Genomic DNA, 22,345 nt, shown 5'->3' with positions numbered 1-22,345 from the left:
AGATAATGAATTAAGAAGCAAAAACACAAAAGCTAACCTTCCTTTAATATTGCGTGAATAATACAAATCTGTCATAAATGAAGAGTTGCACGTATACACTCAAAACAAGTCGATTTATTTCACAGGGACTTAATTCCAAAAGGCAGAATTTGTAAATCTCTGCATATTCAACAGGTGTATTTATTATTTTTGCACCTTTCACTTGTTTAGTGCAATCCTAACTGTGTCAGTTTTGTAACAGAGCTGTACAGAATTCTTTTTATGTGTCTGTTTATTGGAGATACAGTTGTGGTCAAAAGTTTACATACACTTGTAAAAAAACATAATGTTATGGCTGTCTTGAGTTTTCAATAAGTTCTACAACTCTTATTTTTCTGTGATAGAGTGATCGGAACACATACATGTTTGTCACAAAAAACAGTCATAAAATTTGGTTCTTTCATAAATTTATTATGGGTCTGCTGAAAATGTCACCAAATCTGCTGGGTCAAAAATATACATACAGCAACATTAGTATTTGGTTACATGTCCCTTGGCCATTTTCACGGCAACTAGGCGCTTTTGGTAGCCATCCACAAGCTCCTGGCAAGCTTCAGGTCGAATGTTTGACCACTCTTCTTGACAGAATTGGTGCAGTTCAGCTAAATGTGATGGTTTTCTTGCATGAACCCGTTTCTTTAGCACTGTCCACATGTTCTCAATGGGGTTTAAGTCAGGACTTTGGGAAGGCCATTCTAAAACCTTAATTCTAGCCTGGTTTAGCCATTCCTTTACCACTTTTGATGTGTGTTTTGTGTCATTGTCTTGTTGGAACACCCAACTGCGCCCAAGACCCAACCTTCGGGCTGATGGTTTTAAGTTTTCCTGCAGAATTTGGAGGTAATCCTCCTTCTTCATTATCCCATTTACTTTCTGCAAAGAACCAGTTCCACTGGCAGCAAAACATCCCCAGAGCATAATACTACCACCACCATGCTTGACAGTAGGCATGGTGTTCCTGGGATTAAAGGCCTCACCTTTTCTCCTCCAAACATATTGCTGGGTGTTGTGGCCAAACAGCTCAATTTTTGTTTCGTCTGACCAGAGAACTTTCCTCCAGAAGGTTTTATCTTTGTCCATGTGATCAGCAGCAAACTTCAGCCGAGTCTTAAGGTGCCTTTTCTGGAGCAAGGGCTTCTTTCTTGCACGGCAGCCTCTCAGTCCATGGCGATGTAAAACACGCTTGACTGTGGAGACTGACACCTGTGTTCCATCAGCTTCCAAATCCTTGCAGACCTGCTTCTTGGTGATTCTTGGTTGACTCTTGACCATCCTGACCAATCTCCTCTCGGCAGCATGTGATAGCTTGCGTTTTCTTCCTGATCGTGGCAGTGACACAACTGTTCCATGCACTTTATACTTGCGTATAATTGTCTGCACAGTTGCTCTTGGGACCTGTAGCTGCTTTGAAATGGCTCCAAGTGACTTCCCTGACTTGTTCAAGTCAATAATTCGCTTTTTCAGATCCACACTGAGTTCCTTTGACTTTCCCATTGTAGCTTTTGTAGCTGAGTCTAATCACTGGGTCAAATGAGCCCTATTTAAATGGGCTCATGAGAAGTCAACAGCTGTAGTCAATCAGAATCACTTACAAGAAGTGAAGAGGCCATGCCATGAAGCTAATTTGATTGACACAACTCGCTACATCACCAAAATTGACAAATTTTGTTGCTGTATGTATATTTTTGACCCAGCAGATTTGGTGACATTTTCAGCAGACCCATAATAAATTTATGAAAGAACCAAATTTTATGACTGTTTTTTGTGACAAACATGTATGTGTTCCGATCACTCTATCACAGAAAAATAAGAGTTGTAGAACTTATTGAAAACTCAAGACAGCCATAACATTATGTTTTTTTACAAGTGTATGTAAACTTTTGACCACAACTGTAGAAGCTCTCAGAGTAAATATTAAGGCCTTCAGAACACATGAGCATAGTTTTCACCCTTGAGATTTGAACATCTTGTGCATCAATACTAAGCAACCACTGAGGCTGGCCTGGTGTGTAGGCATTCTTGAGTTTTATTAGGATCTTGGTTTTCAGAATCGCTGCCCAGTACACCTGCCATTCTCCTTATGCCCACTGGCAGACAAACACAGCCATCTGGTACCCCCCTTTATTCCAATAATAACAACGCTAAAAATGTTGCTGCTTCAACTACTATCTCTATTTACCTTATCAACTTCATCTACTTAACTTTTTAGAAAAAAACTGGAACAAAAATATTTGTAATAATAAAGATTCTGAATATGACAACGCTGCATCTATTTCACAATAAGAGGCTTTTTGAGAAAAATGTGACCTTGCTTATTGTTTTTACAGTGATATACTATTTAATATACTATTTAATATGCCTTAACACATGAGAGTACAAAGACCCTGTCCTTCTGCCGAGACCTTTTCCCCAGTAACTATAGCAGATCCTGTATAGTATTTGCTGCCGGAGCAAATTAAGCTAAAGCTTCCCTGAAAAAGAAGCCTTTAAATGTTGCCATATGCAGGATTGCATGGGAACTTCCTGATGCACACATGCTGTTCCAAATCCTTTCAATTAGGTGTTGAATTCAGGAACTGATGAGAAGATTTAAGCTAAATCTACTGTAGTCATGAGAATGACTGACAGACAGAGTGTTGGTTCTGTTTACACAATCAGAATTTGTTAACATTTCTAATTATTACTCTGTACTTCATGTGGTGAACTCTGCTATGACTATAGTTTTGATTTGTCATAGTCTGAGGAAGCATATTTGGACTATTTCATTCTGTAGTGCAGCATCTTGTTTGTTTCTAGCTGATGACAAAAGAGAAAAAAGTAAGGGTTGCCCTGTGAGGTGGATTGTTGGAAAATTCGATTGGTCATGTAATTACTGAGGAATTACTTTAGCCATGCAAATCATCAGTGAGATGGTTGGGTAAGAACCGTCATCCTTTACGTCATCATCCTGTAAAGTCTGTATAAAACTTTGCCAAAGTCCTCACATTACCAGTACATAGACAGAGATGCTCACAGTTAACCCTTTAATGTCCTCACCAAGAAAAATAGCAATGGGATATTTTTTTATTTAGGGCAATAATAATCTTTTATTTTTAAAAAGGAACCCACACAATTTAAAATGTACACCTCTCCACAAAAATAATAAACAAATAATGTGTGTCTGATTTGCAAAATTACATAATGTGTAACACAAAACCTCTAAAACAACCATATTATATATGCTGAAAACAATATGTTTGCCTTTAAATATTCCACCAAAAACAATCAACATGTGTGGGTTGAATTACTAGAAAACTGAAAAGACATACTACTGAAAGACACAACGTCTTTAAGTATATTTTTACTAGCCTTACATACTTTGGCCAATTGTTAGAGATGGCACAATCAGTTTGAGTTCAAATTACCATATTTTACAGACTATAAGGTGCACTGTATCATAAGATGCACTATCAATAAACATCTGTTTTAATACATAGGGCATTTTATGCGACAATTATAAGGAACGAAGGTTGCCATGTGGTTAATCTACACAGATTTATCTTTTGAAATCTGTTTATTTGGGTGAATAAAGCACTTCGGTTTATTTACAGTAAGCTTAGCTTTCCAGTATTTTCAACAGCATGGTTAGCAGCAGTGCTATCTGTGGTTAGCAGCAGCGCTAATCTTCTTTTAACAAGGTAAACATGCAGACTACAATTTGATATAATCATTCCTGATCGGCAAAAGAGCTAGCGTTGCAGTAAGCAGCTAATGCTAATGCTGCTTAGTGCTGGAGAACTTAACTAAAACTCCTGTATAATGCTGTACCTCAGCATAGTGGCTTCACTGCTTCTTACAACCTGACTGGTAGAATTCATATATAAGGTGCATCTGATTATAAAACGCACTATTGATTTTTGGAACCATTTTTTGGGAAAAGGATTTTCTTTAAAAAAATGTGAAAAATTTTACAGTGAAAAATACGGTAGATTTAGTGATTTAAATGTGCTCCACCAAACAGTTAAGCAGACGTTAAAGGGTTAAGAGAAAGAAGAATGTTCCCTAGCATGAATACAAAGATATACATTTTCAAAAACAATAAAAACAGCATTTTCAAAACAGCAAGCATCATGTTGCCTTGAATCGCGATGAGCGCTTTGCTCTGGTCAAAGAACAAATGGTTCGCTTCTTTGTTGCTTCTCGGTTATAAAAAGAAAGGCCTCCAAATAATATCTGTAGTAATATTTCTCCAAATGGTGCTCCAAGAAAATGTCTCTTTTAATAAAAGGCTGAGGCATGGGTGGGCTTGTTTAACCACATGATAAAAGAGCACAAATCTCCTGCAGTCTGAAGAGCAAAGGCAACTGATACGCGAAACGCACATTACAGCTGTGCATCTCTATTTGTTTTTCACACTTTTCACATTTAATTTCAGACAAGCGATTCACTCTTAGCACGAGCACTCAAATGAAAAAACTTTTGAAAGATGACATCTAGTGATATAAATCACTGGCCTCCTACAGGCAAAGACATCTTTTGTTTATCTTTTTTTTTTTTACAGGATTTTTTTTTAGGAATCCTGTTTCTGTGTAAATCTTGTATGTGGATTTTTTTTTTCCTCTGGACATGACCACCCTTCTTCACTAATACCCCAACAAGGCAGCTTATATCCATACATCACCCTAACGTGTGTGCTGACATGCCCTGGCCCCAGTAAAAGTGAGCCGGTTGAGCCGTTTTTGTAAAGTGCAAAATGTGTTTATTGATGTTGCAGGATTACTGGCTGTCTCTGCTCTTTAAGCGCCTGGTGGGCCCCAGGGTGCTGGCAGTGCATGTTGCTGGACTCCAGAGAAAACCACGCCCAGGGAAAGTGATCAGAGACAAGCTGCGCATCTACGCACACTGCACCAGCTTCCACAAGTAGGTTTCTTACAAGTGTTCATAAAATTCACTGAAAGGCAAAGCTGAAATGTATATTGCTGGCAGTTATACAGAGCAAGAGCAGACCCTAACCGGTGTGACAGTCCGTACGTTGCACTTCCCTTCATAAATGTTTAAGTACATGAGCACTTTGTGTCTGTTTGGCAGGCCCTGCCACCACATGCCAGATTCTCAGTTATTTGAGAACACTGCCCAGAGTGGTTCTTCATATCTGCTTATGCTCAAGCACATAAATTACGGACTCTAGACACCCACTCTTTCAGGGTGACTAGCCATAAAATTTAACAAGTATCAATTATCAAGTATGCAGGGGCCCTTTCTACTGTCACACGGTTGCTGAAAGGCAGTAGAAGCCTTTATCCCAGCTCAGGTTGGTAAGAGGGATTTTTTTTTGCTAGGGAGGGCAAGCTAAGCGGACAATAGGAGGGTCTGTCCCCGGACCAGATAAAAAATACCATCGTCCCCTTTGATGGTTATCTTTTACTTCCAGGATGATGTGCACAGGGCTTGCTGGCTTGTCAGCAGCAGTGTAGGCTTACGCACCACAGTTCTCCTCCCGCCACAGCTCAGTTACAGGCTGTCTTACAGCTGCAGCTCCTGCTGGCCTCTAGCTGGTGCTTCCTGTAGCCTCATCCAGGGATAAGGCCTAACATGTATAATATGTAGCAAAAATATGAAATGAGGAATGACATTATTAGTTAGACTTTAATATATCAGCTTCTGATTATTATTGCAGATTTTAATTAAAGTAATGTAACTGCTATTCACAATAATGTACACTATTTGTGCATACTACAAAAATTGTTCACAGTCTAGTTGAGCAAGATGGTGACACATAGCTTAACTTTTAATGAAACAGAGGTGGGCAGATTTCAAGAATACGAGAAAGCACAATTGGTCTTTTTCTCTTTGGGTGGTAATGTGGTGCTCTTCTAGGGCTCTTCTATTTTACACCCTACTCATGGACAGGCATTTCACCCAGTGCTCATTCCTATCTTACACCCCATCAACAGTCTATTTTCACACCTTGTGCCCGTGCCATTAAAATACCTTCAGAGTTTAGGAATAAATCTAAACTGATGCGTGTGGTGGTCTGGAAATGAGATATGTTGTAAAAAACACAGGTGCAGCACTGACTGACAACAGTCAATTGTCACATAACAGCTATGCAGGTGCACCATGCGTTAAACACACACGGACGCTTTTACCTCAACAATAAAGAGAATAAAGAAAAAAATAACATTGCTGTTCCCTTAAATGAGCTGCTGGCACACCTTCACAGGAGAGGCGCAAAAGTGCCGTGCTGTTAAGATATCAACACACCAAAGTCAGAATGCACCTAATACTTAAAGGGAATGGCATGTGACACATTGAGTGACTGGCTACCCAGTGATGTTGCATCGGCAGTAGCTCAAAAAGTGGTGGTGCCTGAATTAATGGGTCCTATTTTAGCTATCTTTAGGTAAGTCATCTACTGCACACTGCACAGCTTGATTTATGGCATGTCAATGTGTCTTTGGTATCACAACAACACAAAAAAATATAGCAATTATATTTTATTTTCTGTTCTGTTTATTGTTGATGTAAAAGTGGCTCGCCTGCATTTCCACAGTAGCAATGAATGACTGACAGTTGACTGTAGTCTAGGTTCAAATAAGTCAGTGGCAGACCTGAATTTTCTGTTGCCAAGATAACAATACACCAAAAATTTACCAGAAATTTACCAATGCAGGCACAAGATGTAAACAAATAGACTGTTGCCGGGGTGTAAGATAGCAGTTAGCATCGCAACGTACCTTTTGCAGGATGTAAGATAGGGCCCATTGTATCAGAGGAGGCATGTGCAAGCCTTCACCCTCATACTGTTGGGGCATTACAAGTGATAATGGGAGTCCTAATAAGTGGGTATTTATCTGTATAAACACACATTTATTTCTTCTTCATATTGTAAGAATGGTATACTATTAGTGGCTGAAATGCCTGGCCAAATAAGACATGTTTATTTTATCTGAGCCAGCTCGGCCTACCCTATTTTTCGTAACAAGGCCTGGATTGTCCTGTCCACACTGTGCCCGAACCAATCGCTAACATCAAACAAAATATTAAATGTTTATATTCCCAAAGCAAATGCTTGAGAAGTACATTCTTTCAGAGTCCTGGACAATGTTTATCACGCTTCAATCTGTTTGTCTGATCTAATGCAGTCGAATGGAAAATCTCTGCCTAAGTTACCAAACTCTATTAAAACTGAGACACCGCATTCATATCACACTAGGGCTGTTTTCTTTTTGTTTCTTGGCCTTTTTCAAGTTTGCTTTAGTTCCACAAGCTCGATCCGCTGTATGCCAAGGTGTAAAGGATGGGAGGCTAGGATGGTAATGCTCAGAGAGATTACTAACAGGCCTGTCTGACAAAAGCCAAGCTCTGACCCGCTCACTTGCTCCTCTGCAACATGTGGTATTCACTACAGCTGTGTTGTTCTTGCCTTTACATTATAGCCCTTATTGGATTTTATCATGTTTGCCTTATCGCTCTGCCAGATATTTATCTTTGTTTAATATCCCCAAAGCCTGCTCTTCAGCAGTTTTAACCCAAAGAGCGGCACGTATGATGACTAGGCACTGTAACATAAGCGCTACGATAAACCACATGCAGGCCCATTCATCCCCTGCGTGGGTGTGATAGAGATTTCAGATAATCAAGATAGAAAACAACACTCGGTTTTCTTCAGCTCATATATACAATTCTTTTTATTTGTCTGTTTACTAAAATAACTTCAATAAGGCTAAGAATGTCTTCTAATATTTTAATTAAGTCCATTATAACAACTTAATTACAGTGGCCTGAAATAACTGCCACACGAATAATTGTTTTTAAAATGCTACTTGTACATTTATTTACTAAGTATGTGTTTTTATACATATTTTCCTCTGGCTTACGGAATTGTACAGCACTATGGATTCCATATGTTTATATTAGTTTTAGGTGAAAATAAATGCTTATTGAATGATGTTGCATGCTTTCCCGTTCATTTCTTGTCATTTTCCACAGTCACAATTATGTCAGAGGATCTATAACAATCTACATCATCAATCTGCATCGATCACGAAAGAAAATAAAGCTGGCCGGGACGTTACGAAATAAAACAGTTCACCAATACCTGTTACAACCATTTGGAGCAGATGGCCTTCACTCAAAGTAAGTAATAGAAAATACAAAGGTGTCATCATCACTGATTTTCATATAACATGATTTGCTTATATACTAATCAAGTATAAGTTTATGGACACATTTTTGTTGACTGCACCCAAGCTCCACTAATCATATAGTTGCACTTTGTAGTTCTGTATTTACACACTGGAGTCCTGTATCTGTTTCTCAGCATACTTTATCGTTCTCCTTTCACCCTCTTCTTCAATGATCAGGACCCCACTGGACCACCACAGAGCTGAAATAGTGGTGTGCGTGTGTTAGTGTATGTTGTGCTGGTACATATGAGTGAATCAGACACAGCAGTGTTGCTGGAGTTTTTAAACACAGTGTCCATTTACTGTCCACTCTCTATTAGACACCCCTACCAGGCTGCTCCACCTCGTAGATATGGATATAAAGTCAGAGACAGTAGCTCTGTGATCTGTTGCTGCACAGTTTGGGTTGGTCATCATTTTGTCCTTCATCAGTGGTCAAACGCTGATGTCTAAACTCTGCCCTTAGGACGCTGCTGCCCACAGGACACTGTTGTAGACTGTTGTCAGTTCAGCAGTGACACTAATGTGTTTAAAAACTCCAGCAGCACTGCTGTGTCTGATACACTTGTACCAGCACAGCACACACTATTAACACACCACCACCACGTCAATGTCACTGAAGAGATGAGAATAGCCCTATCTGGAATGGATTATTTTTTGTTTAGGGGGTCCTGGGGTAATTTTCTCTTTTAAGGGGGGTCCTTCGTGATTTTATTCCCAGCCGGAACTTCCATGTATGTGTTTTTATCAGACGTCCTCTGATAAAATTACAGGCTGAATTACCTACTGTTTTGCTCTGTGGTCGTCTGGTAATTTTAGTCCCGCCCAGACACACATCTCTAAGTTTTGCCCTCTCGTGTAATTACATTGTAATTACACTTTGGGCGCGCGTTTCCATGGAGATTCATGTAAACACAACAGCGAGAGGAAACGGAGGAGCTACTGAACACGATGATTGTGACCGAGAAAGCCAAAAAACTCACTAGTCCTCCTGTTTTTGTAATTGCAGTCCAGATGCAAGAGTTTTATCACTAAGTAGAAGTGTGAAATAATTTTTACACACGTCCCCCTGAGAAACTAATCCTGTCCAGATAGGGCTAATGATCCACTCCCAAATAATTAAACCTGTTATGAGTCCTGTGGGGTCCTTGATCTCTCTATACAAATGATAAATTCATATAGCACATAAAATACATCACATGCTGTGTGAACTTTTTACTCCGTGTATATGTGATACTGCCTGCCTTGTTCTTGTTGAGAAACTGCAGCAGAATATTGGATGAAAAATTATTTTTAGCTTGCACAGCCATGCACGATTTTGTGTTGTATTAGCGTGTCATGAAACCATTATCAGCTGTGTTCCATCTCTGCAGTTCAGCTCATTCACACATTATTGCTTGAGATTGTGACCAAACGTTGGTTTCTCAGTTTACTGAAACAGTTCATGAGGAACATTGGGGTGTTGTTTTTCCCCAAACAGATTAGCTTAGAGTGAGAGTGTGGAGCGTATGTCTCACACTTTGTGGCCGATGCGAAGATCTTAGACACACAGAGCTCAGCTAATAGTTTTCTAACAAAATATCTAGCCGCCCCACCAGTGGTGGGTCTCCTTACACCAGCATTGACCTAACAAGCTTAATAGAATAATGAAAATAGTGGGAGAAAGGCCCGGGTTACAACAACACAGAATATAGTCCCTTTATCCCCTCAAATCAGTTAAATGGGCTATTCTTTTTGCAGTGATATTGAGATTTTATTAGAGATTACTTACCCAAGGAAGTGAAAGTACAGCTGAGACCGACCAGATTACGTACTTGGTGTGTATAATTTTTCATTTGCTTTGAAATTCAGCCGTGAAGTGGATGGGAATAATTATGGTAGCTCCATCATCAAAGTAGCTATTGTGTCATCAGTTCTGTATCTATTCAATGTAATTTCACAGTGGAAGTGAATGGATTTGAATGGGTTTATTATCCATTATGAATGCAGGGCAATGTCTGAAAAGCTAGAAATTTCAGATCACACGTCCTGTAGTTACTTAAGTTGCTGGCAGTATGAGTTTTATTACTAACATTCTCTCTAACCTCTAGAACTGTAAAACTGATTCTAATACAATACTTGACCTCACAATTATTATTACCATAACACTATTTATTTATTTCTTCATTATATGGCAAGGTTAGCATTCTATTAGTCATTGTACCTCTTTACAACACAACTGATGCTCTTAAACACATAACAAGGGTAAGAAATTCAAGATATTAACTCTTGAAAGTACAGCTGTTACCTGAAAGCCATTCTATGTGACTCTTCCTCATAAAGCTGACTGAGAAAATTAAATGCCAAGATGTGCAAAGCTGTCATATAAGCAAGAGGAGCTACTTTGACAAATCTAAAATACAAAATATATTCTTGCTTGTCTAACATTTTTTTAGTTTCCTGAATAACTTCATATGTTTTTGCCATGTACCTGGTCAAATAAGACATGTTGATTTTATCTAAGCCAACTTAACACAACATACTCTTAAATAAAGCTGTAAAGCTGATTCTAGTATTATAGTAGTATAGGTATAGTACAATACTGGCCCTCACTGTACTCTTAATACTACCATAAAGCCAAAGCCAAAAACAAAACACTGGCATCAAAATGGACCTTAAAATTGGATTAGCATAATAACTTTGTCTTGGCTTATTGGAACTGAAAACAAACTGACTGCACAGTGATAAGTAACTTCCCTTAGAAGTTGCTGGCAACAGTTTCAGTAGTTTTTAAATGTTTTCATATTCTCTGTTTGATGTGAATTTCTGGGATGCAGCAGGTCAACCCTGCTAAAGCTTAAGGGCTGTTATTGAGATCAGACTCATGGCGTTCTGGTATTGATTGATATAAAGTGAAGAAAAACATATTTTGCAGTGACACTGGTGGTGAAACCATATCTGCCAGTCCAAATATAGTTGTTTCGTTCCATAAAAAGCTGGCAATAAACAGTGAAACCCAACATCTTAGCTCAACCACATGCTGATGAAACCAAGTGAACAGAAGTCACCATGTTGGCCACATTGTTGCCATTTTCCAATGAAATGAGAGAGAAAAATAGAAAAGAATGTTTTAAAGAAGGTTTTCCGAAACCAATTACCAATTATATTTAAGAGTGCAATCCATCATATAGGCCGTTATGAAAACATAACAATAATTACAGCATTAGGAAGATTTGTTAGAATGTTAAACAGTGGTAATCATTTTACCATAATATTTATCGAGGAAATATATGGCATGTATTTCAGTGCTGATTGGCAATTAAAAAAAAGGCTCACGAATTGCAAAGTTATCCATATTCCATTATTAGGACTTGGTTCATTACATTACAAAGTTTATTCAGAGTAAACATTGTGTACAATTGATACCTACCCATAATTTGGCTGTTTTAAGCTGGCCCCCCTGTAGTCATTAGATTAATTAACCTTATTCTCCAGCAACACATTTTTCTGCGCTGTAACTAATGGCAAAATATGCAGGGCATTTATCTCTTTTGAAATGCCCAAAGCTCCATATGGGCCGAATCAGTGCTTCCCACACCAAATTGAGTGAATAACATATACAGGCAGACTATAAAGTTACTCATGACACATTCCTATGCTAAAATCCTCTGCAACACATATGCAGGCAAATTAAATGTTCATTTTGCGGAGTTACACTTGAACACGCTCAGACTTCACAGACTTGCTGGTTTGGGTGACAGAGCCTGTGATTTCTGCAATTTTCCTAGGGTTGAATGTTCCCCACAATGTGTGGTGATGTTTTTTTTTTTTTTCATTTAAATCAGCATCTTTCTCCTGTTTGAAAATGATAATTCTCAAAAATGTTTTTAATGTGATGCAACATGTGAGTGCAACAGCATAAAGGGGAGTCCAGCCTGGCCAGTCATGCTAATATTTTTTTGATATGATATTGCCCCAGAAAAAATGGGATAAACAACATAATTGTCATTTTCAGACTATTTTATGCCACTGATATATTTAAAATACCATTTTAAAGAGCAATGAGTAACATGTTTTGCCTGTCACAGTCTGCTGTGTTTTGGTATATAGACATAGTGTTATAGGTCCATTGATCAATACAAGTAAACACAATGATTAACTTTGAGATTATGCATACTTATTATATGATAAGTCAATAAAGGCATTGTAATCATGACAATGAGATAACTATATAAGCATAACTAGGCAAAGTTTAATAAGCATTGATCCTTAGATTTGCTGTAAAGCCAGTTTCAGCCCAAATTAATATTCAGCCAATTATTCATAACATTTGGCTGATTATTTGGCTGAGGTACTTTTTCATACACAAAATAGCCTGGCTCATTTATTTGTTACATAAACTGAACTGAACCAGTCTTTTACATGAAGTGTTGTAGTGTAAATCAAGACCAGTGTACAAATGCAAATAAAAAGAGTTTTTGTGCTGGAACAACTCAATAATTGTAACAGGTTCTGTTTTTCTGGTATATGTTTTAAATGATCTGTAACTGGGTTATTCTGCTTTTTTGGTTGTTGGTAAAGATTGTACTGCTCTATGGGAATGGCACTTTCGAGCTTTTGGCTACTTTTTAGAGAAAATGTTTAGAAAATAGTTTAGAAACTAACTAACCATTCAGATTTGAGGAACTGAGTAGTTTTGTTTGGTTTCTAATGTTTAGTTTCATATGAGAACTGGATGCAAATCCTGAGTATCCTGTGTTTTATGTTAGCATTGAATGAAATATGAAATTTGCCAGCTATTCTTATGCCTTGTCCAGTGAATGACACAATATAACATATTATCTATCTTTGAAAAAAGTATATATATATATATATATATATATATATATATATATATATATATATATATTGTAAAAAGTATAAGAGTATATATATATACTCAACTTAACGTACTCAAGTCATCATATTGCTTGACTTAAATTGTAAGGACATAACATGTTAAGTAATGTACTTACTAGTTTTTTTTTACGCAGCATTTTTTAATATACTTAAATTAAATAATTTACAGCTTTTAACTTTAAACAAAACTAGTAGAACTGATTGTAAGTGATGGGGTGGACATACCCAATATTCAAATATGCTAAGAGCTTACACGAAAATGATTGAAAAACCCTGCCGCATGTGCATTTTGCTAAAAGCTGATTAAAACCCCTTTTTTCATTAGCTCCACAAACATTTTTATGTTTTGAGGCTTATTTTGTCGCACTGGCCTGTCATTGTCCTCAACATGATAGTACTAGTTCAAATGGTAAAAACACAAAATCACTTTTTAGAGTGCATTGGGATTTCTGAATATTTTTGGCAACCCTGGATTTAAAAGAAGTTGTTTTGATTAGCCAAAGTAAAAAAAATAAAGGTGTAACGTATAAAATGCATTCCCCATGTACTTATATAGCTGGCTCACATTGTTTCTAGCCTTTCTCATAAAATCAGCAAGCTCCATTTCTGGTGGATTGCGATTGTGTTTCCTGTACTTTATTACAATGTGTACCCGATTGGCAGTCTTGTTAGCAGTCTGCGCTCTGTCTGACCCTTTGGCTTACAGTATGTTTGGAGTAGATTTTACTGATCATAAGATTTGTGTGTGTGAGGCGATTTCTTTTCCTGATTTAAATGAAATCTTCTTTGGCGTGTTTAATTAGCCAGCCGTGTACTGACTGGCAGGGTGTGAAACAGAAACTCTAGGGAGTTATAAAACAAATAATTATGAGCAGGTCACAGAGGTGCTAAGTTTGTTGCTTTGGGGAGGGGCGTAGGCTGCCCTTGTTCCTCCAGCCTGTGCTGCTTTATTGGAAGGAGTCATGTGGAACTTGAGATGCCTATTTAGGAGCTGTGTTTTACTGAATAATTTATGGGAATCAAATGTCAACATCCCACCATCCTCTCTGGAGAAAAGTGGGCCAGGAGTCCAGATTTACTGCTTGACCACGTCTGTGAATGACATGTGAGACCCTCATTACTGTGTCAGGCGTATTAATATGTCTTAACCACTATACAGTCGGGCAGGGAAACACACATGACAGAGATTCATAGAGAGATCCAGCAGGGTCACATCAACACATCCTGTTGCTGGGAAGTGAGAGTTAAACATCTCCTTAAAAGGCCTACAGTTGTGTCATGTTTCACTTTACAGGCCATTTTTGGAGGCAGTCGTCAACGACGGCTGATGATTTACGTTGTTGTAGTGGGATGGTGCTTAATGTAATGTAATGTAATGTACGAATATTATATAAGTTATTTCTTATAATATTGTATTATATTATTTTATGTATGTTTTTTGTTTTGTTATTTTCAGTTTTACTATTAGAATAGGAACTTAGTTTGCACCTTTACACATTTGCTCTTACATATTTTTGTATTTATTGTATTTATTATCTTTTGTACTTACTGTCTGTGCACCCTGTCTCACTGAGATGAAGCCTTAAATAATTAGTATGATGGCAATATACTAATAAAGTTATAAAGTTGAATTGAATTGGATATAATTACGGGTCGGTTTCCCAGACAGGGATTAAGCCTAATCACAGAGTATTTTCTTTTCAATGGAAAATCTCCATTTAAAATGCGCTGTAGTCCAAGACTAGGCTAAATCCCTGTCTGGAAAACTGCCTCCAAATCTAGGGCTAGGATTCCAGCAGGACATTTTATTCCAAGAAGCAGCAGGACGTATTGACTCGTTTTTGTCCTAAGAGCTTATACACACTTGTGTATGAGTGTGCTGAATAGTGCAATTAATAGAAATATCCACATATATCCTCATACATATCTCTGCTTTTGTCTTTGTTTGGATTGTTATCACAAAAGCAGACAGAGTAGACTATTGGCTCTATCTCTGCTGTCCGAGTTCCCAGCAGACCTTTGTCTTGTCAGGGCAGTCTCTCACACACACATGCCTACATCTGTAACCGGGAGCTCCTCCAACTTCAGCATATGGAACCATTAGGAGACTTTAATTTAATTTACATCATACCTTAAGGACATGCAGATACAACCTTCTGTCTAGGCTTTAAGTGAAGTACACACATACCACATGCGCACATACCTCTCCTGGCTGCTTTCAACTCACCAGTATAAATTCTTCTCATAGAGAGAGGTGATTGTAAAGACGATTGCTCTTTTGGCCTGGCTTCTGAAGCTCGCTGTGTCACACTGCATCACCACTTAGCCTGCAGCAGGATTCCAGAGGGATTCCAGGCCCACGGGCAGCACGCAGGCGCAGAACAGTCCCAGCATCCTGATCAGTTCAATCTGTGGCATCACAAGGTGGAGGGAAATGATAAAAATCTAGGAATCTCAAATCGGGCAGCATTGCCTAGGAGCTGGATTATCTCAGCATTGCAGAACAGGGTCATAAACATGATTGTTGGTTCCTACTGAAGCATATAAGCACAAGTGTTTATATAGCTGAGCTTTGTTCTTGTTTGCATTGCTAAGGGATTGATTAGAGTCATTATTGTCCTCTTTACATGTTTGATGGAAATTAAGCTTTTTCAGAATTTCAGGTTGTAGCTAAACAAAAAAAAAGAACTAGAATCAGCATTTAAAAAGTTGGTGATTATCTGCCTAAATGCAATTATTTGTTTGTTTATTTCTCATGCTTGTGTTTTTCTTTTCATGTTGCAGCATGCAATGGTGGCGCCACCCAGTGGTAAAGCACAGCAATGATTAGATAGTCTTAATGTGATGTGAAAGCACATCTGAGGTTGTATTCAAATTCCAGCTAGGTCTGCTTTTTGTGACATGATGTTTTCTGTACTGGATCAATTTTTCAATTTTGTCATTTATGACATTGGATGGTATTTCTGTTCAGCTGCAAATCAGGCTGTTCTGTTTTCAGGAAAGTAAAATCCTTTCCAGCATTGTACTCCAGGGCTAGAATAAAACCTAAAAGGGCTGCTTTCCATAACACTGTGGATCATCAGATCAGTGTGCTGAAGCTGAAGCTGCTTTGACTCATGCCTCTTTCTCTGTGCTCTACAGGTCTGTGCAGCTGAATGGAGAACCCTTGGCCATGGTAGACAGCGACACATTCCCTGAGTTGAAACCACGGACACTAAGAGCAGGACGAACAATAGCCATGCCACCCATTTCCATTGGCTTCTACGTCATCAAGAACATCAACGCCTATGCCTGTCGAAGATAATGCACACTCATTGACCTCAGACAATCAAGCGCAATGCACCAGCCCACTGTGGCACACCTAGTCCTTCTGGTTCTCTTGCCCCCCAGCACAGAGATACTGAAAGGATTGCCCTTCATGCAGGCAAGGGTTGCACTGAATTCCTTTCAACAGCATTTCTTCTATTCATTTTCTTCTCCAAGACTATGTCGGTTTTCTGCAGTCTTCTGTTTTTCTTGCATACTGTTGTTTTTGCCTCCAACTGAGGTCGTGTCCCTTCGTATTGTTTCTTTTTCTCTATTTAAGGGAATGTCAAGAGGACGCGTCTTTGATCAGTCCAGTGTTTGCTTTGTCTAGATGACTTAGCAAAATCAAAATAGTGGCCCTCCTAGAGCATAATATTAAATCAACTCCACATAAAACCCAAGCGTCCTCGCTCACACCAGGTGTATGCAGTTGAAATTATGGGTAGCTGCACTAGACGACACATACCGTCTCCTTAAGGAACACTAAGCCAGTAGGAAAAAAGGAAGGCTTAGCTGTGGGCAAAAGGCCAAGCTCTATATCCATTATCTCAGTACAGGAAATCAAAGCTCAACATCTGAATCCTTGTCACCATAACTTATAGACTTACATAAACTAAAAAAGGCTTTCTGCTTTTTATACCCGCTTCCAAAAAGATAAAAAGTAAAGTGATAGAAAAAAAATGGTTCAAGTGTTAAAGATTGCCTTTTCCCTACAGATGCATAGGGAAGCCTGCTATAAGGCAGTGTTGCAGATGACGAACATTTTCCACCCAAAGCCCAATGGCCAAAATTTCCTTATATTTCATGACAGTTGAAAAGCTATGCCGTACATAGAAATAGTGGATTTATACTGAATCTTAAACATGTCATGGTTTGTTACCATCATCAGGCATATTATGTTTCTTTTTTCTCCTGAAATAACCACATTTTTGGGCAACATTCCAGCCTTAGCAAAGAAGCTCGTCAAGACTAACTAAAAATGTGACAGTGGGTAAGTGTTTCCAGTTCGTGTGTAGCTTTAGAAATGCGCAATAAAAATCACTGTTATTTGGTCATTTTCTAGCCAACACTATTGGTTTTACACTTTGCACATGTTGATACACACATTTACGATTTATTGCTTTTTGCCACAGCACTGTAAGCCTGTGTTCCAACTGAGCTACCTAATCTCAGGCTCATGTAAAAAGAATCTCTATTAGAACTGTACCCAGTACTACCTTATAGAGTATATATTGTGTAGACAAATGTACAGTCAATCCTTCGTGCTGCTAGATGTATGGTGAATATTAAGCTTGACAAGTAAACAATTTATTTTGAACAGATTTGAGATGTGAGGTTTATCACAGATTTGTAGGTGTGTGCTCATTTGTTTTTTTGAATATATTATTTATAAAATATATGAATATATTCCTGTTGAAGGAAAACATTAGACTTTTTTGGTCAGTTAACTGCTTATCAATTACGTGGTTCCTTCTGTAAATCACAAAACAGAGCCTTTTTAAGACTAGACTAGCCAAGCCTAGCGAGGACTTATAATTGGTAAATCTGTGCAGTTAATGCTATTGCAGTTCTCAGAGCAAATGTAAAGGGACACAGTGTTCATCCATGTGTGTGATACATTATATGGATTTTACATGTATGGAAGAGCGTATGTTATATTATGATCTTTAAAAAGTGAAAAAGGAAACTGATGGTTAATTCAACTGTAATACTGTCTAATAACTGTCTATGGAAGTCATGGTTTACTTTAGGGATTTGTGGGAAATTGTAAGCCTATGTCTCATCATAACACTTGACAGCTGGATGCATATAGTGTGTATTGTAACCATCTCATAAGCAGTCATCATTCCGTAAAATGGCATGAATCTTATTTGATGGTGTTTGTCATATTATGTGCTCATATTTTGTCTATAATGTTTTGTCTTTAAAGGTTTATAGTATTTCCATGGTGGGTATTTAAGTAGCATCTATAAGTACTCAATGGATAAATAGCACACCGAGAATAATCTGAGTGCAGCCTGGTTCACTGCATATTTTTTTGAGGCGGGGGAGTTTGTTCTAAGTTAGTTAAAGAGCAAACATCTTTCCACTATGAATGTGTTTATTGTTTATTTGAAGTTGTTAATATTTTCTACTTCACCAGAGCATTATTTTATTGTGGGTAAATGTAAATGTCTGTGACTTAATATTATTTTGTGCCTAAAAGTATATATTTACAGTAATAAAAATCAAACAGAAAAAGTATTTTGTTCGTTTGTAGTTCCTCAGCAGTTTTTCGTCAGCATATGCAGAAGGAAATCTAAGCCAAGTTGTCTCTTGTTTATTTCTCTTCAGAAAGGTGAAACAAAAGGCAGTTGGGGGAAATAAAGTATTATTATTACTTTATCATCCTTTTCCTATAAAAACATGTACAACCCTGACCAGACAACTTGAGGTTATGCTTGAGTGAAAGTGAAAATCAGAAAATGGTGCGCAGGCAGGTCTGGGTGCTAGGTACAGCGCTGACATGCTATGGCTAGCCAGAGAAAAGGCTGCATGAGTGCAGGACAGTATTGCAGCACATGTTGAGAAGTGCGAGGTGAGAGGATGAAAGCGCTGGGAGCGCCCGGTGATTTATACCTGGGCCCAAACACAAAAGAAAGCCACAAATAAATTGTGACAGAAGAAGCAATGGAAAACCAAGGCATAGAGCTTTATGTCTCATCAGGTTGGAGAAGCAAATCAACTGACAAGCCTTCAAAGGGCGCCGGCCGGGTCTCCAGCCTAGCACTGGAGAGATCACAAAGGGAAGGAGCCAGCTTGGCCAGCCAGAGGTTGGGGAGCACACATCAGCAGATGTTCCTCTTCACAGCAGCTGGGACCAGGCTTTGTTGTGGGACGGGAGAGCATTGTGTTGTCAGGACTGTGTTGTGAAGCAGCCAGTGATGGAAACCATTTGCAACCAAGCATATCACCCTCCAGAAGAGGTTCGAAGTAATGGGAAATAATAGGTAGTGCATGCCAAGGTTCATCTCTGCCTTTTCAAACACAGTACACACTCACGTATTAGTGTTTGATGAGCAGAAACACTATTTGGATAACTGGAACCTCAACTAGCATTCCTCACAGGTGAAGTTATATAAGGTATTTAAGACACATGTTTATTATCGTAAGTGCCAGTAACTCCCATTCTAACCCACAGCAATTTTCAGCATCTTTAGCCAATACCTCTATTCCTTCTTTGCATCTTACAGCATATCCCAGGCTCTATGCACAAATACATAATGCAGATGGCCGATTATTCACACAAATATCCACATTACACTCTACTGTGAGCTACAAGAAAACATGGCTCCATTTCACATATGGTTCATCTTAAATGAGTCAACTTGGTCCATTTATAAACACATTCCTGGCTCATTCACACTTGGGTTTGAAGAACTGACATGACCCAGAAGCCCTTTACGAGCATATTTTATCATTTAAATATATTTATCTACATTTAGACTATGGAATACACTTCAAGAAAACCTATTCTGAAAGTTGAGTAAACACCAAGCTGAAAAAACAACATGAAAACACATAGTTTACAAATATACTTTTGAATCTTCAGGAGAAACTGGTATGGGAAAGATGCAGAACCAGAAAAAGAATGTTTCTAATAGAACTATATTACAGAAAATGCCCAACATGGCCAAACACAAGTTTTATGTGTGGACAAGAGCAAATGGCTCACTCATTGAAAGAAGATGTTTAATATGTATTTTACGTAAAGCTCAACACAATGTTCACAATATCATTTTGTGAGCATATTTTGGTATTTGTCATGTGCGTCTTTTACATCATTTGCATCTCTCTCTAAGTGCATTGGTACATTTTTACAGGAGGCCGGAGCACAGCGCACCTTTGCGTGACTATCCCTTCTTAGCCAGGCGAACTGTAACCAAATCCAGCGCGAAACTGTTTATATTTTTTGACCCATTTGGACTATGCAGACCCACTCCCCCCAAAGCCCCCAAAGCCAAGATGGTGGATTCTGTGTTGTTTATACTATGTATGCAGTAGCAAGCTTAAAAACGTCTTATGAGAGTGCTGCATTCAAGACTGATTAAATAGATTAGGTAATCTCTTAACAATGTTAAACTCTTACAGGTGTGCGGTTGATTGACCAAACTCGGTCACTAACAGAAAATGACAGAGCATTAATATTTCTGAAGAAAACGAGGTATAGCAATAACATTTGCTTTGATTCTCATTTGGCACATGTTTGTAATTTTGGAATGGACACAATAAATTGTTATGAGAAAATAGTAAAAGTTTTTTTATTATTTGCATCTTTTAGGTGACATTATATGTTTCCTTTTCTTTTTGTCCCTTTTAACTGGTACACTCATTATGGTTTTGCATGAGCAGCAGAAATAAAATTATAATAATAATATATTATAATAATAATAGGACATACTATACATAAATATTATGTTATATAAATATAATATAATATAATAATGGACTAAGTGTTATTAAAGCATACTCTGCAAATGCATCCTGATGGCTTTACAGAGGTGTTCTACTCATTTCTGGTAAATTTGGACTCGCTTCCCAAATTTAAAAAAACACAAGTCCATTTCCCAAACAGGGATTAAGCCTAGTCCTATACAAAAATTTCCTTTCAGTGCAAAATCTCCATTTCAAATGCTGTGTAGTCTAAGACAAGGCTTAATCCCTGTTTGAGAACCTGCCCCCAGAAGTTTTATTCTAGGCCATCCTCCTCCTAGGGCCTCTGGGTAGTCGGCTCCACTATCCCCCAGCTGTGGCTGAATGCTCCTGTGACTGAACAGTGTTTGTTGAAGAAAACTACAGGCTTAAACTGTATAAAGCATGCCAACCCTAAACACTGTGTCCAGTCTTCACATCTGGAAAAAAGTGCTGTGTGTATTTGCACACATAGCACTGTATTGCTATAGTTGCAAGGACCATACAGTTCTATATGGTACATTATATCAATTCATTTATTCATTTGTTCATTTAATTATTGCTTTCCTTCTTTATTGATTAATTAATTAATTCAAGTCTTAATTTATATGCTAAGCTATGCCTGGATTACAAGCGACGTAAAGGACCTCTTAAACAAAAAGAAGAGGGCCTTTAAAGACAAGAACCGGAAGAATATTCAGCGTGAACTCAAGTCCTGCTTAAAGGAGGCTAAGGAGACCTACAGGAAGAAGGTTGAGCAGAAGTTACAAGTTAACAACATGAAGGAAGTTTGGGACGGTATGAGGACAATCACAGGGTGCAAGACAAAGAGTGATAGTGCAACAGCTGGTGGTGTGGAGAGAGCGAACGAACTCAATCTCTTCTATAACCGGTTTGATTGCCCTGTTTCATCCTCACCTGCTTCTGTCTGTCCTGCTATCTCAGCAACCTCAGCCTCTGCCCCACTGGACACCTCCCTACCTCTTCTGAGTGCTGCTCAGGTCTCCCTCTCACAGACTGTCAGCACATCCAGTCCGCCCCCCCTCACCTCCCCCCTCCACCTCTCCCCTCCACCTCTCTGCAGACCAGGTCACAGGGGCGCTGAGGAGACTCCGCTCAGGGAAATCAGCTGGACCTGACAAGGTGAGCCCGAGACTTCTTAAGGCTTGCGCCTTTGAACTTGGGTTACCCTTGTCGAATATCTTCAACATGAGCCTGCAGTTGGGGAGGGTTCCTACGCTGTGGAAAAAGTCATGCATGGTCCCTGTTCCCAAGAAACCTCGCCCCAGTGAGCTCAATGACTTCAGGCCGGTAGCTTTGACCTCGCACATTATGAAGACCATGGAACGACTGCTTCTCCCACTCCTCAGACCCCAGGTACAGCATGCACTGGACCCTCTCCAGTTTGCATATCGGGAGAAGATTGGTGTTGAGGATGCAGTCATCTACCTCCTCCACCGAACCTACTCTCATCTTGACAAGGGGAGTAGTGCTGTGAGAAT

General features: G+C 38.7%; 1 protein-coding gene across 1 annotated transcript in view; it reads left to right on the top strand.

Annotated features, from left to right (window-relative positions):
• The window catches only part of hpse2 (heparanase 2), a 71,490-nt gene extending 54,629 nt beyond the window's left edge, over window positions 1-16,861 (top strand). The window contains exons 10-12 of the mRNA XM_007240373.4: window positions 4,793-4,938; window positions 8,011-8,157; window positions 16,227-16,861. Of these exons, the coding sequence (XP_007240435.3) occupies window positions 4,793-4,938; window positions 8,011-8,157; window positions 16,227-16,389 (456 nt within the window). The 3' untranslated portion in view covers window positions 16,390-16,861. The remainder of the gene's footprint in view (window positions 1-4,792; window positions 4,939-8,010; window positions 8,158-16,226) is intronic.
• Window positions 16,862-22,345: the final 5,484 nt, after the last annotated feature.

The sequence above is a fragment of the Astyanax mexicanus genome, chromosome 7 (assembly GCF_023375975.1).
Source record: "Astyanax mexicanus isolate ESR-SI-001 chromosome 7, AstMex3_surface, whole genome shotgun sequence".
Classification (NCBI taxonomy): domain Eukaryota; kingdom Metazoa; phylum Chordata; class Actinopteri; order Characiformes; family Acestrorhamphidae; genus Astyanax; species Astyanax mexicanus.
Note: the sequence above shows the minus strand (reverse complement) of the source record. Positions and strands in the feature narration are given on the sequence as shown.